The sequence below is a fragment of the Typopeltis vanoorti genome, chromosome 2, assembly GCF_054136105.1.
Source record: "Typopeltis vanoorti isolate ZY-2024b chromosome 2, IOZ_Tvanoo_1.0, whole genome shotgun sequence".
In the NCBI taxonomy this organism is placed as follows: Eukaryota; Metazoa; Arthropoda; class Arachnida; order Uropygi; family Thelyphonidae; genus Typopeltis; species Typopeltis vanoorti.
This window is the reverse complement of record NC_143550.1, coordinates 153,449,169-153,464,405: the sequence shown is the minus strand read 5'-3', so window position 1 is coordinate 153,464,405 and position 15,237 is coordinate 153,449,169. Positions and strand designations below refer to the sequence as shown.

The following is a 15,237-nucleotide window of genomic DNA, read 5'->3' as shown; positions in this document are numbered from 1 at the left end:
CTGATTGGCCTTGTGTACTACTATAAACCTTCGATATGGTGCTATATGATCTTTGCTGTCCTTGCACCATTAAAATCATGAAAACATCATTATTTCATCATCTAGATGCTAAAAGTTTACTTTAATAGTTTATCCATATCCTTTTTTTTTATTGTTTCTTATTCCACTGGTATGTATCCTGTAACAAATTAATTACAGAAAATTAACCCATATTCAAATCCATTCCTAAGAAGTACATCTTTACTATGAAATTGCCATGCAGTTCTTCTAATTTCAATTCTTTCTAAGCAAATAATGGATGACTATTAGCATGCATCTTCTAGACTACTTGAAAATCTCTCAACTAACATAAAAAAACCAGTATGAAATCTACTACCATCATTCAACAGAACAACTATTTGTTTACCTGACAAACTTTTGGAAAAACATCAAGGAAATATTTCTGAATTCCAAGTAGTCATTCTGTTTTTATCAAGTTCATCACAAAGACCTATTAAATGACCTTCCATCACATGGTCTATCTTCTGTAAATGGATTACCAGCTATGTCCAGAAGTTCATCATTTGTGATAGTAGATGAATGTTTATCCCCAAATGTTGCGACTAATGTTGGTATTACATAAAGTTCAGATCTTTCTCCGGTTTCCATATAATAATCTTCTCCAGATGACTGCAAATCCAATGCAGTTTTATTGATGACAGTACACACAATCACCAAAACTGCTATAATAACTATTTTTGTATAAAATAGTAATAACTGAGTAATAATTAAAAACAAGTCATAACAAGGATCCATTTTTTACAGCTATCATCAATCCAAACACTGAGTGCTTTTCCATATTTTCAATTATTTGCACTTAGGAACAACATTTCATATTGAAGAAATGACAGCAACAGCAATTCTAATTTTCTGTTCATTTTTCTTTATGGTCCAGATTGTTGCTTCATTTAAATTTAAACTTTTTTTGCGTTTTTTTTTTTTTTTTTTTTTTTTTCCTTCACAATTCAAAACAGTTCTGTCAAAATATTTTCATTTTTTACTTTCACTTTTATAAACAAATCAAATAAAAACAAAAGTAATAACCTTACAAAAACTACTGTGCACTTCAAAGTCGCAATTTGTAATGGTCTACAAGTTCAATAAGCAAGGAAACTAATACAAGGATTTCCTAACAAAATGAAATACAGGGATTTCCCCCTTTCCCCCCCATAATGGCTAGTGAGTCAATACTGGGGATTCATAAAACAGAATGGAAATGTTAAGTAATCACATTCAACATAATAGCAAGCTTTCTCAGCACAAACGCTCAAAACCATGTTATGCGATGTTGCAACAATTCTCTAACCATGTTTTCGAAGCAACATCTTATTTGGCAGTTGCCGTATTTCTATAAAAGATTTTTTTTTTTCAAAAATGGATTAATAAATTGAAAATATCCCATGAGAAAATTAAATTTAACTTACAAATACATTTTAAAGAAACACTACATTTGTAAGCCTGTATTGGACAAGTATAGGGGGGAGAGAGAGAAAAAAGTCCAACTGATGCTTTTTTACTACTACATAGTAAATGTAGGTCTCATCAGATGACTACAGATTTAGATTTAATAATAAATTCATATAAATTGTATACTTTGATAATAATGCTTAAAATTATTTTATATTTATCTGGTTTCTTTTGCTAAAAGGTGAGTTAGCCAGTCTAACACAGAGGTAGGGGGGTTTTTACACCTGGAAACTTCAGTTTTTCGTCCCCATGAACACACGCTTCTACAGATATAGGACACTTCCAAGAATAAAGAGTAATCAACCTATTCCATAGGATCCTGGTTCCAAATACCTACATGGTAAAATGTGTAGATCTATGCACGAGCGTAAATTAGGATAGGATATTTAAAAATTACTCCAACATCATTTAAAGACATCTCCACTTTCACATGCTGAACACAAAATAGCAACATGGATGAAATTAATAGATCTAACCAGTGTTTATCATTAGAATCTTACCAATCTGTTTATCTGCTTCACTGCCTTCTTTTTCATCACTTTGGGGTTTACAGTTCTGTCTCTTCGTGTGCAAATTCCACGAATATGCAGTTAGAAATTGTCTATTGCAAATTTTGCAAGGAAAAGTTTTTCTCATTTTCTGATGCAGTTTCATGTGCTGTCTGAGGTATCTCTCAGTAGTGTAGCGCTGTAGGCACACCTCGCACTGATATTTTGCCCATGGCTTCTGACGGCGGCGGACTCTCCCATAATTCTTCACTTGAGGAACAAAATGATATTCTAAAACACAAAAGAGAACAGAAAAAAAATTATCATTATTATAATAACGGAGTCTCCATGGAGTCAAAAGACTCATCAAGGGAGACCCTACATTGAAACACTAACCATTATTTACATAATACCTGTCATACTTCTCCTTAAATTCATTCACAGACGAAGCATTCACAACTACCTCTGGCAATGCATTCCACCCATTCACAACCCTCCAAGCAAAAAATCTAGTGCTAACACCCTCGTTAAAAACACTCCTACATAATCTCCAGGGATGGTACCTCGTTCTCTCCCTTCCTGCACTGCTCTTAAAAATGCCAATCGGTATCAATCCTATAAAATCCCTTTAATCATTTATATGCCTCTATCATATCTCCCTCTTCTACTTCTATCAGCTAGTTTTTGGAGTCCACAGATCTTCAATCTACCCTCATAGGGAACATCCCACAGACCTGCAACAATCTTTGTAACTCACCTTTGAATCCTCTCCACCATTTCTTCATCACCAAGAAATCCAGGTAACCAGATCTGTGCACAATAGTCCAAATGCAGTCTTATTAATGCCTTATAAAGTGGAACAATCACTTCCTTATCCCTGCTTGTTAGTGTTTTCTTCAACAACCATGTAATTTGATGTGATGTTTTGGCAATCTTTGGAATATGCACTTTAAGTTCTCTGTCCACAATAACTCAAGTCACTTGCCTCGTCAACTTCTTGCAGTTCAGTTCCATTAATATAGTAAACAGCATGTGATCTCATCCTCCCAAAGTGCATCACTCTCACTTACCCACATTAAACTAACAGCCATTTACCTTAGTCCATACCGTCAGCCTATTTAAGTCATCCTGCAAGATATCTACATCATCTGAATTGACCATCACTCTTCCTAATTTTGCATCATCAGCAAACAAGTGGATATTTTCTTTCAAAGTATTCCCAATATCATTGATGTACAAATAAAACAATAGAGAACCAAGCACTGAGCTCTGAGGTACACACCACTAGTCACCTACCTTCTCCTGGACTCAGTTCCTCCATAAACTACTCTTTGATATCTATCCACCAGCCACCCTCTAATCCAAATCACCAGCTTCAGATCCATACCCATTTGCTCTAATTTATGCAACAGAGTTCCGTGTGGAATTCTGTCAAATGCCTTTGCAAAGTCCAGCAGTATTACTGAGTAAAGATATCCTTTATCCAACTCTCCACTGTTACCTTATTATAGAGGTAAGCAAGACCTACCCTTCACAAAATCATGTTGCCCCTTATAAAGTATCACATTGCTGTCCACCAAGTCCTGAATTCTAATTTTTACCGATTTCTCCAAAACCTTAATCACCAGTCCAGATATAATGACTGCTCTATAATTTGAAACCTCTGTCTTGGAGCCTCCCTTATGCAGTGGAATTATTTTCCACTCTACTGGTACTATACCAGAACAGAGGCTTAAATTAAACAGCCTGGTTAGAGGTGGTGCTAATTCTCTTGCACATTCTCGTAACACATGGGCCGATATGCCATCTAACCCAATGGCAGTGTTAGCATTAAGGTTCTATAATATATTATGAACCTCTATTTCGACTATCTCTAGACTCTCATCAGTAAATGACACATTCGGCACTGCAATATCACAACCAAGATGGTACACTTTGGCAAAATGATCACTAAGCAACTCAACTATTTGATTTGCTTCTGTAATTTCCCTACCATCAACACTTTTTAAAAGTAATCTTTCCGTGGTTATTCTTCCTTTTACTTTTCTTTTGGATTCATCAGCTAGCTTCCTCTCATAATTAGCTTTGGCTTTCCTTACCATATAGATTACTCTCTTTGCTTGTACCGCTCATAGGAACGCTCATTTCCTTTTTCATTATACTTCCTCCACAACCTTTTCTTTATCCGCAACTCCTGCTTAATACTAATATTCATCCATCTTACTCCTACTTGATTCTCCTTCTGGCTCTGGGAATGCAATCTGATACAGCTTTCTTTAATTACTCCTTGACAATCTCCCAAACACCATCAACATCTCTCCCCTTCAAATTCTCATGCCATAGCACTGCTGAAAGCTGACATCTCAGCTTATCATCATCACTAGCCTTGTAATTCCACATATACCCCTTCTTAACAGAATATTCAGCACATCTTACAATCTCCCAGGTCAAGACCACATGATCACTTTCACATGCAAGTGGAGACAGTGTAACTAAATTACTTATATGTTCTCCGATGTTATGACCAGATCTAACACTCTTGAATCTCTTGTCCCTTCCATTGCATGCTGTCTCAGGTAGTTATCTCTTAACTGTATAAACTCCATTTCCTTTGTTCCTTGAAACCATTCCTTCTCCCAGTCTATGTCCCCAAAGTTAAAATCCCCCATAATGATTACTCGACCTCACTCATCGTGCTAATTTGCCAATACATACTATCTACATTCTCCTTTATACCCCTTGGATTAAGCAACAACCGATTACATATTTCACCTTGTTGATCTCTATCTCACACCAAACAGCCTCAAATGAACTGCTCTCTACATACCTATCATCTTGAGGCACTTCAACCTTTTTAGCTTTAACACTTTGTCTATCATTAGTAAAACCCCTTCCCCCATTCTGTCATCCTTGTCCTGCCTGAAAATACTGTACCCCTTACATTCAATCCCTATATCATTCTTAGTTAACCAAGTCTCACTAATTCCTATAATTTTTGGCCAACTTGTACTAAGTAACGACAAAAATTCTTCGTACTTATTCCGAATATTTCAAACATTAGTATACATATACTGCAATACTCCTTCCTCCCATAATCTCCCTGTATGTGAGTTAGCCCACTCTGTATACTGTTAATTTTCTGCAAACAATTAATCCCAAATTCACAGTGATTAATGACCTTAGCACTATTTACAGCGGACTCTATCACCTGCCTCCCTAGCAAATCCCATTTCCCTGTTTTTGACCATTTACTCTATCCTTTATCAATAAATGTTCTAAATGCCAAGCACCCAATCCATTTAAGTGCAAACCATCTCTCTTAAAATACTCCTTCCTTTTATCAAACTCATCCCAGACATTCATAAAATTAATGTCTTTGCAAAAGCTTTTACACAATCTTGACATCATTCCATTTACTATAACTGCTCTTCTGTTTACTTCATCACTATCAAATCTTGGTAGCACACTCATGATCTTTCCACTCTTGCTCTTTGCATTCATTGCTATCATTTTTGCTACCTAGATCATTCACTTATATCCTTAATCTTTGACCCTGGATAACACGCTGTAATTACTTACCATCCTTCACACCCTTAATTATAGAATCCCCATACAGGACAATATCTTTTTTTGCTCCTTTTTAATTTGACGTCCTTTATCCCCACTAATGCTTGTTTTTGTCCCCAATCTTCTCTCACATTCCTTTGTACATCGCTCAGCAATCTCTGTATATGTATTTCTGCACTATTTATTCCATGCACACACTCACTTAATCTGTTACTACATAATCTGTCATTCTTAATCCCCCCATATTTTCTATTCCATAAAAAAACATTAGAACATATTGAAATGCTGCAAGATAGACTATACAATTTGGTCAGATCAAAATTATAAAATATATTATTAGTCATTTATAAATATATATAAATATAAATTAAGCACCACACAAAAAGAGCAACTGTCTTCAAACTACCCGGCATGCTATGGAAAGAAGAATCTTAGGGATAAGTAAAAAAGACCACATCACAAATACAACTATCAGAAAATTAACCGAAGTAAAAGAAGCAGTGAAAACCATATATATAACAAGGCACAGTGGGCAGGTCATATTGCAAGACTTAATGACAACAGGTGGACCTAACATGTCACAAACTGGTATCAAAGATCAACCAATAGAAAACCTGGTAAACCTCCAACAACATAGAGGACCCTCTAACCAGAGTGATAGGAAACAAATGGAGAAGAATGGCCCAAGATTGTCATTGCTGGAAACTTTGCAACCTGCATTTGTAGAGAAACCCCCAAATGAAAACAGGTCGATCCAGGTAATCGAAGGTAAAAAGACTATGTAAATAGTAGAAATAAGTTGAATAAAGATAATCTTCTTACCCTGCTTCATATGCTTTCCATGTGCATATGAAAGTGAAGGATGGATGAGAAATCTTGATCACAAATGTTGCAATGAAAAACTTGGCTCATTTTATTGTGCAACTCTATGTGTTGCATAAGATACCTTTTGGTAGTGTAAAGTCACTGGCAAACCTTGCACTGATGTTTAGCCCATGGTTTCTGAAGATTGTTAATTGGCCCATAATCCTTTTTATGAAGAGAATAGGAATCTAAAATATAAACGAGGAGCTAAAACATCCAACGTTAAGTAGAAATGAAACAGGAATTATTGGGAAACAAAGGGTTAACATGAAACTTGCACATAAAAAGGGGGTTTAACACATTTTTCACATATAACTGCAATAAACTAAAATATGAATTTATCATAAAAATTAAGAAATCTCATTTACTATATTATTAATACCAACATCTCCAATTTAATTAAAAAAGGGATCTATACATTATATTAAAGTGATTTATAGAAATCCAAGAACAAGAAGCATCTGCACTACTGGAAACTCCAGCTAATAAACAATTTAAGGGATTGCAATACATGTTTCACCTTTGGAAAAATTTTGTATTATCTGCCATGGAAAAGTTTGGGGATTCTCAGGTAGTCACTCTTGATATTTCAAAGGCAATGGTTGGGTCTGACACCAACCGTATTAAGCAAACCAGCAGCTTATACTTTCTCTTCAGAATTGTACAAAAGTGTTGCTAGGTTTTACTCGAGTTAAACATTATGTGATTGTTGATGGATATTAATTCTCAAACTGTGCAAATGCTGGGCTACCACAAGACTTTTCTCTAACTGCACCTTTCTCTGTATGTCAATATCTTCACCCTTAGTGTCAGCCAGCTGCAAACACAATCTAGTGTTGCTGATCACAATCATAATACAATCAATAATATGCAAAAGCAAGACTTCTAAACAGCTATCTTGACATCCTAAATCCTATTCTCCAAACCATCCTTTCCAGTCTTATTTCTTGAAAAAAAATAAAAAATACTCTCCCTTCCCCCTACACACAGCTTCTTACAGATATTGACTGCACATCAGTAAAAAAAAAAAGCATAAAAAATTTCTCTCTTTTAATCCAAGTATTATATTGCCTCAGAATAAATACAAACAATCACACACATCCATCCAATCATTAAATACAAATTGTTCTCGCATTTCGGGTGGCACCCCCCAAGAGCTATCTAAAAAATATTTGATTCTTTGTTTACTAAATAAAATAGTACACAAATAAAATAAAAAAAATACTTTGTTTACTAAACAAAGAAGCTATTGCGTTGATCAATAACCCATCTCTCAAATATTCACTTTCACACAAGTGTTCAGATTCTGCTGCTTGCATTTCTGCAAATATTTCCATATTCACTGTTGATTAGAATTTTCAGGCTTTCTGTTTTTCCCATAATTTAAGTCCCAAAAATGTACTTCCCAATACATGGCACACATAATTTATCACCCGGAGAATGTTTGATTAAAAAATAAACTTCACCATAAAAATAATTCATATAAACTAACTCTGCAAAAAAAAAAAAAGGCTTTTTTCTTGCTATTTCATAGTTGACGTAAGCCTCAAGTGATGGCAGTAAAGATTATTTCAACATTCTAATTTTAATGAAGTATATTCTTCTCAATAATTGTGTTGTGTAAATAGTTGTGGCCTTACAGGAAGACTTGAATAGATTGAGTGATTGGGCACGGAAATGGGGATACGAGTTCAATGTTGCAAAATGTAAGGTTTTAAAATTTGGAAAACAAAGATGGGATGCAGAATTTATGCTTGGTGAGAATATATTGTTGGAGGTAGAGGAAATAAGAGATCTGGGGTGATACTGGATAAGGATCTAAAATTTAGGGGACACATTGCCAAAATTGTGAAGACAACACAAAGGCTTCTGGGAATCATGCAGAGGACACTGACGTGTAGAAGTAGGGAGATTCTTGTTCCATTGTATAAGGCTTTGATTAAGCCACACATGGACTATTGTGCCCAGATTTGGTCACCAGGTTTTCAGAAGGATGAAGAGATGTTGGAAAGGGTCCAAAGGAGACTGACTAAGGTAGTTTCTGACCTCTGGAATGTCGAGTATGAGGAAAGATTGAGATGTTATTTTCAGAGTCTGGTGGACAGGAGGAAGAGGGGGGAGATATGATAGAGACCTACAAGTTGGTAAGGAGTTGTTATAGGATCAATGCTGGAGAAGTTTTACAGAGAATAGTGGGAGATCACGGGAGAACCAGAGGTCATCCCTGGAAACTGTATAAAGAGGGTGTGAGTAGGGGAGTGAGAGGCAGGTTTTTTTCGTGCAGAGTTGTGAATGATTGGAATGCCTTGCCTGAGAAGGTGGTGTCTGCAAAGAGTTTGAATGTGTTTAAAACACGGTATGATGAGCTGTGTGTGTGTGTGTGAGAGAGAGAGAGAGAGAGAGAGATAAAAGGACCTCCCAGATGAGTCTTTGACTCCATGAGGTCTTGGGGTGGTAGTAATAATAATAATAACAACAGAAATATAAAACAGAGCAGTTTAAAATTTTCAAAAATATATTTTAATATTTATTTTTAAATTTTCTTTCTGAATGGACGTTTTTAATTCACTGGTTTCCAACTATTTTATCAAATTCACCACAATAGTTTCTGGCATAAAATGCATTCATTTTATGTCAGAAATTATATTATATTAATAATAATTTAAGCATAATAATAATATAATTTCAAAAACATGATTGGAAAAGGTCCAGGAACGATTTAACTTAAGGTGGTTTCTAGTCTCCGGAATGTTGGGCATGAAGACAGATCAAGAAAATGCAATTTGCAGAAATTGGTAGATAGGAGGAGGAGAGGGGGATGTGATCGAGACATATAAGCTGTTAAGAGGTTATTACCAGATTAATGTCAAGGAGGTTTTGCACAGAGTGGATAAAGATAGGAAGAGAACAAGAGGTCTTCCCTATAAAGCAAGGGGGTGAGGAGCAGGTTTTTTGCATGGAGAGTGGTGAGCACAGAGACATTAAATATATTTAAGGCACAGTAGGATGAGATGTGCATGTAAAGTGGGAACCCCTACAATGAACCGCTTGACTCCATGGAGGTTTGGCAATAAACTCTTTAATAAAAATAACTTATTAAAGTTTTTTAATTTTTTACATATATTTAGAAACTGACATTTGCAACAGATGTATCAATCTGTTATGTCACCAATAGCCACATGTGGCTAGTGGCAAAGTTAAAAAAAAAAAAAAAATGTACAAAATTTCAATTTAAATGTTAATACATGAAACGCAAAATCTTTTCAAAATTTTGGTATTCCTGCTAGCATTATTACATTGATTTATAATGAAAATGTGCATTTTCGTTATAATGCAATGGACATTACATGGAAAAAAATATAATTTTCCTACCTCTACGATTCATATTCGACTCCTGTTCCTCATGGTCTGTTTGGTTTACATCATTTTCTCCCTGTTCAGCAGTTTCTGCTTCTGGCGAATCAGTTGCTATCTCAAACTCCTCATTCATGAATACAATTTTTGATGTAGTCAAAGACGGTTGCAACTGTTTCTTCACTATAATTGAGTTCCTATATTTCTCTGCATCTACAGTGAGAAAAGAGGGCCAACGAACGTTCACTAAATAAAATCATACCTGTACTTATTCAATACAAAACAAGTCAAATACACATGAAATATTAGAACTATAATGCACATAGCATACATCAATTATTGTTTTGCCGCATTCTTAAAAGTGCAATGCACATATTTGTGATGAGAGCTATACTCAAAAACAAGAAAGCGACCAGCAGTCAGCATTTGCCACTTGGTTATGGATGATCGCCTATTTCATTCTTGTCTATGTAAAAATATCACAGGCACGAGGCATATGCAGCAACTTCTGTTGCCGTAACTCAGATGAAAATGCAAAAGAATAACATTACATCCATCTAAGTCAAGAAAACAAATGCACCCATAACAGTTAGAGTATAGAAGCTTGTGTAAAACTTAAGGTCTGCAATTTAAATTCATACCTTAAACTTCATAAGAAAAAACTCATGGTTAGCTTTGTGGATGAGAAAATGATTAACCATCTTTTGAAATTAATTTTTTCTTTCAAAATTAGCTTTTTATTTATTTTTTTAATACATCAGTGTTCATAATTCATTTTTCCTATAAAAAGGTTCTTTTTGGTTTTTCATTAAGGTAAAATCTCTCATTGTCAATTCCAGACCTGAAATTTGTTTTATTTTATTAAAAGGTTTTCAGATACTCCTTAACCTTAAAGCTGGTTCTGTGTTTTTATTTATTATCTCTTGACTACAGTACATAAACACCTCGTGTATTTTCTTAGCAACCATTAAAATACGGCAATTTGTAAAAAGAAATATTTTTAATTTAACATCTAGCTATTTTATCATATGGTAATAGCAAAGGTTGCCACAAATTTTATTTCTAATATAAATGATATATAAATTAAAAATATAAAATAGAACAAATAAATAAATCTGCAACCTTTTATTCCTGGAAGATGAGGCTATTGGGTAGCCAATTTCCATTTTAGCCAATCACAGATAACTGGCCTAAGACTATCAATGATTTTAATGTAAATTTTAATGGCAGTCACCATGAGATGGTGACTGCCACCATCTCATGGTCCCTAACACTATATATTATTGTCTGAAAATATATAAAAAATAGACCATAGAGCTCATGTGAGCTCTATGGTCTATTTTCTTGAATTACAGGATTAAAAAACTATCTTGGTAACTGATCAGCGAAAGGCTCAGAAAAGTCAACAATTGGACTAGAAAGGGTGGTCTATGAAAACACTATTTTTACAGGACTACACACAAAATAAAATATAAAAAAACAACATTTTAAAAATTTATTATAAAATTAAAATATTTTTTTAAATTTTAAAAATATGCATGAAGTATACAAAAGATTTATTCACAAAAAAATATCTGGACTAAGCTCATTCAATTCAAAAGGTGAGTCTACTTTCCTTCTTCAGCAACACATTCTATCATTTTTGTACTGCTGAAAACAACGAAATCCAATTTTGGTATATCCAAAATTGGATTTCCCTATTTACATCAGGAAACGAGCATTTTTTTTTATCTTTGGAACAAAAAAAAAATGTAAAAAAGGTTGCACGAAATCAAATTCAGTAAATAAAAATAATAAAAAAAAAAGCTGCTGTATTTCTGGTCCATTTTTGGACCAAAAGGAAATTCCCACTGCACCAGACTTTACTCAAAACATGTTTGTCTTTAGATCTTCAATGAAAGTTGATACGCAAGTCCTAAAAGAAATTTCAACCTTTTCTTCTGGACACTAATGGACCACTTTTGACTGAGTTTCCTCCCCTTTCAAATCAAGGGAACCTGAAAGGCTTTAATCCCATAACAGCATCTCCAAATGCCAATTTTCAGTGATGTGTCACTAGCCATTCACCAACTTTAAAACAAAATTTAACCTGCATTGCTTTCATACATATAGTTGTCTTGCCTAAAAAAATAATATAAATCTAAATAGCCAGAAAGGCTATAGTCCTCCCAAATAAATTTTAAACCCATTCTAAATAACATCCCACCCTTTAATGAACAGCAATATTTTTAATTCTAGATGTCGATTGGTCAGATAAAGCATTTCTTACCCTTTTGTTTTTCACTGGAATCCCCTTCAATCTTCTCCGTTGAATTTGCACTGGCCACATTTGGCTCCATCTGTTCCACTTCAGGTGGGTTAGTTGATATCTCAAAGTCCTCATCAATTATGACAAACTCAGGAGCAACTTCACACAGAAGCTCTTCTTTCACTTGAACCAAAGTCATCTGTTCGCCATCTATGGCTGAAGAGAACAATTATTATTTCATAAATCTTATTTTTTTAAATAAAAATATTTTAAAACTAGAAAGATGTTGAAAGTTTATTTTTCACTTGGTTAGAGTATAATAAATTTAGTTTAATCCTTTATCCAAGCGTGAGCAAACAAAGTTTGCACCTGAGAGTATCTTCAGGACTGAGGTAAGGTGGTACAACACCGGGCGACTCCTTGCAAAGGTGGAGCAAGCTACCAACTCTCCTATCTCAGTATCTGCCATAATGCAAAACACATCTCCTTGCGGATATGTCTAATGTTATGCATTAAGGGAAGGGCCACTACCCAGACTAGTTTCGACCTTTATTGAGGTCTCTTCAGTGGGAGCCAGGCCCAAGTTGACTTGGATAAAGGATTAAACTAAATTTATTATTTTAAAACTAGAATTTTTGTGCATTCAGTCCTCGACTCCTTAATAAGATTCTTAAGGCTACAGACTCTATTAGGTAGATGATGAAACTGCATAAAAAGAAAGTTGGTCGTAAACAAGTTATATCATCATGAAGAAAAAAAAAATTCTTACCTGTTTGTCTAACATCAGACTCTCCTGGAACCTTTTCCTTTTCACTGTTTGTTGACTGATTCACCTTTTCGGGAGACTCGGTTGATATCTCAATGTCCTCTTCCAACACTAAAAATCCAGGGGAGATTGCGCAAGGATGCTGCTCTTTGTCCTGTAGAACCCATCTGAGATTCTTGCCATCTGTAAGAGAAAAGATCAAATTAGTATTCATTCCCTCAAGATCATTTGCTGTTAAACGTTTTGCCACACAACACAGCAGTGGTCTCAAAAGTTGTGACTTTGTACCCCTCTACCAGTAACAATAAATATAATACACTCTGCAGCCAAAATGGCGATCAATGTTATTAAATTTTATGTACATGAATTATAAATGAATGATAAAAAAATAAATACAAAGAAATAAACACACATTCACATGTCTGTTCATTTCCACAAGACTGTGGAAGCACTTGTTTGCCGTCTCTTCACTGGATACTGCTTATAATTAGCAATAATCTTGGGCCAGCTATCTCAGATTAGCTCTCAGTAGAGATCGGAATAAAAGACTTTAGCAGATTTTTTTAAGATTATAAACACAAAACAAATTTTTTGTGGGAATATTCATGCAAGTCAACTACCTTGAATTATTTTTAATCTTATGTGTTTTTTGAAGATATTAAATATAGTCGCAGACAAACAGCTCTGCATATGCTTAACAATTATCTTGTTCATCCCCAGGAATGCATACATCCCATTTGGAGACCATTGGCATGTGGGATGTTTCTTAATGAAATTATATGTCAACTAGTGCACGCATAGCAAAATATTTTTAATCAAATTCACGTTCAACTTAAAAAAATATACACTCACAAGCTAAAATATCACGACCACCTACTTAGTAGCATGTGGGCCTAATTTTGTACCCATCTTTAACTCCACTAACCACAGGCATCTTGAGGTAGTCTGGATGAACCGGACAGAATAACGTCCTGGAAGTTGATGAGCAAGCAAGGCACTGGCATCAACTAGTAGATGCTCTGTTCCATATGATCCAACAAAATCCCATCAATATTTAATGGGATCAAATCAAACTCAAAAGAATTAAGTGGATTGGGAAAAGATGTGTAACATTTGGATATGCTCTTTGAACCAGGATTGCACAATGCGAGCCTTGCGACTTAGGGCACAGTCTTGTTGGAAGAGTCCAGATCCATCAGGTTACGCTGTCATCATGTAGGGCAACACTGGTCCAAAATTATTCGCAGGTATGAAATAGTTTGAGGTGTGTTCAGCCAGGATGAGACAACGTACTGATGTCGATCAGAACAATCTTCGTGCCAAGGTATTACCAGCCAATGCTTGAAACAGGTTACGTGGCCTTAATATTTTGGCTCATGAGTGTATATATCTGGCTTTAAGATCCCGTGATTCACTGGGATGAAAATATTGTTCACCAATATACATTTTCAAAGCAAATACACCAGTAGCACATTTTTCAAGTTCACTGGCATAGTAAGAATAGAAATTTACTTTGCAGTTTGCAATATTTGAAGCAAAACATAGCCTAGATCAGTGTTTCTTAAACTGTGTTCTGTAAAGATTTGTAAGATTCCCGAGAACACACAAGTTCATTTACAAGTTGTATTAGATGGAGTTTCTAAAAAAACTTTCAGCAAATGGGCAAAATATTGATATTTATTAAATTGACTTCTTACTTTATTATTGATATTATGTATCGTATGCTATGTGTGTATCGATTAAAATATTTTTTCGATAATAAATGGTTCATTGGTATAATTCCTTTCCACATATATATTTTTTTATGAAAATTTTCACATGGGTTTTGGAAGGGAAAAAAAAATTTTCACGTTGGATTCTGCAGACTCAAAAAAGTTCAAGAAACACTGACCTACCTACACGAGATCAGTTTTGGGGAATTTAAGCTTTCTTACCTTTTCTTTTATCATTACACTCTTCCTCTTTGGTGTTCTTCTTTTGGTTATCTAAGTTGTTTGATGCACGCTTGATTTTTTGCACTTTGGCTGGATCTTGTGGTACAGCGACCTCTTTGATCATCACTATAAACCCAGGAGGAATTTCAAGTGAATTGGATTCCTTCTCCACTTTAATCCAACTTAATTGCTTGACATCTATGTCAGAAAAAAAAAAAAAAAATCCAATTAGGACTTGCTAAGTAAAGAATGGCTCTCTTTATTTGGGTCTTTACTATCATAAACAGAGTTTATGTAGATGATTTCCTGCAAAAAAAAATTGCTTCTGAGGAAAAGCACCACAAAAAATGTATCTTTAAGGAACTAAAAGATAAAAATCTTAACATGCCAGGATTTTCTAGGGGAGGAGAGTTCTGAGATATCTTTGCTAGGACTTGTGGCAAAGGTAACTCAAGCTCCCAACCATGTTTGCCTTGCTTGGTTTTAACATCATTTTTTTTTTCATGTTAA

General features: G+C 34.8%; 1 protein-coding gene across 1 annotated transcript in view; it reads right to left on the bottom strand.

Annotated features, from left to right (window-relative positions):
• The window catches only part of LOC150109539 (uncharacterized), a 51,736-nt gene extending 36,815 nt beyond the window's left edge, over nucleotides 1-14,921 (bottom strand). Inside the window, exons 1-5 of the mRNA XM_090408884.1 lie at nucleotides 14,728-14,921; nucleotides 12,797-12,976; nucleotides 12,049-12,243; nucleotides 9,798-9,992; nucleotides 2,007-2,285 (exon numbers count right to left, since the gene is read on the bottom strand). Coding sequence (XP_090265010.1) covers nucleotides 2,007-2,285; nucleotides 9,798-9,992; nucleotides 12,049-12,243; nucleotides 12,797-12,976; nucleotides 14,728-14,851 — 973 coding nt within the window. The 5' untranslated portion in view covers nucleotides 14,852-14,921. The remainder of the gene's footprint in view (nucleotides 1-2,006; nucleotides 2,286-9,797; nucleotides 9,993-12,048; nucleotides 12,244-12,796; nucleotides 12,977-14,727) is intronic.
• Between the last annotated feature and the right edge of the window lie 316 nt (nucleotides 14,922-15,237).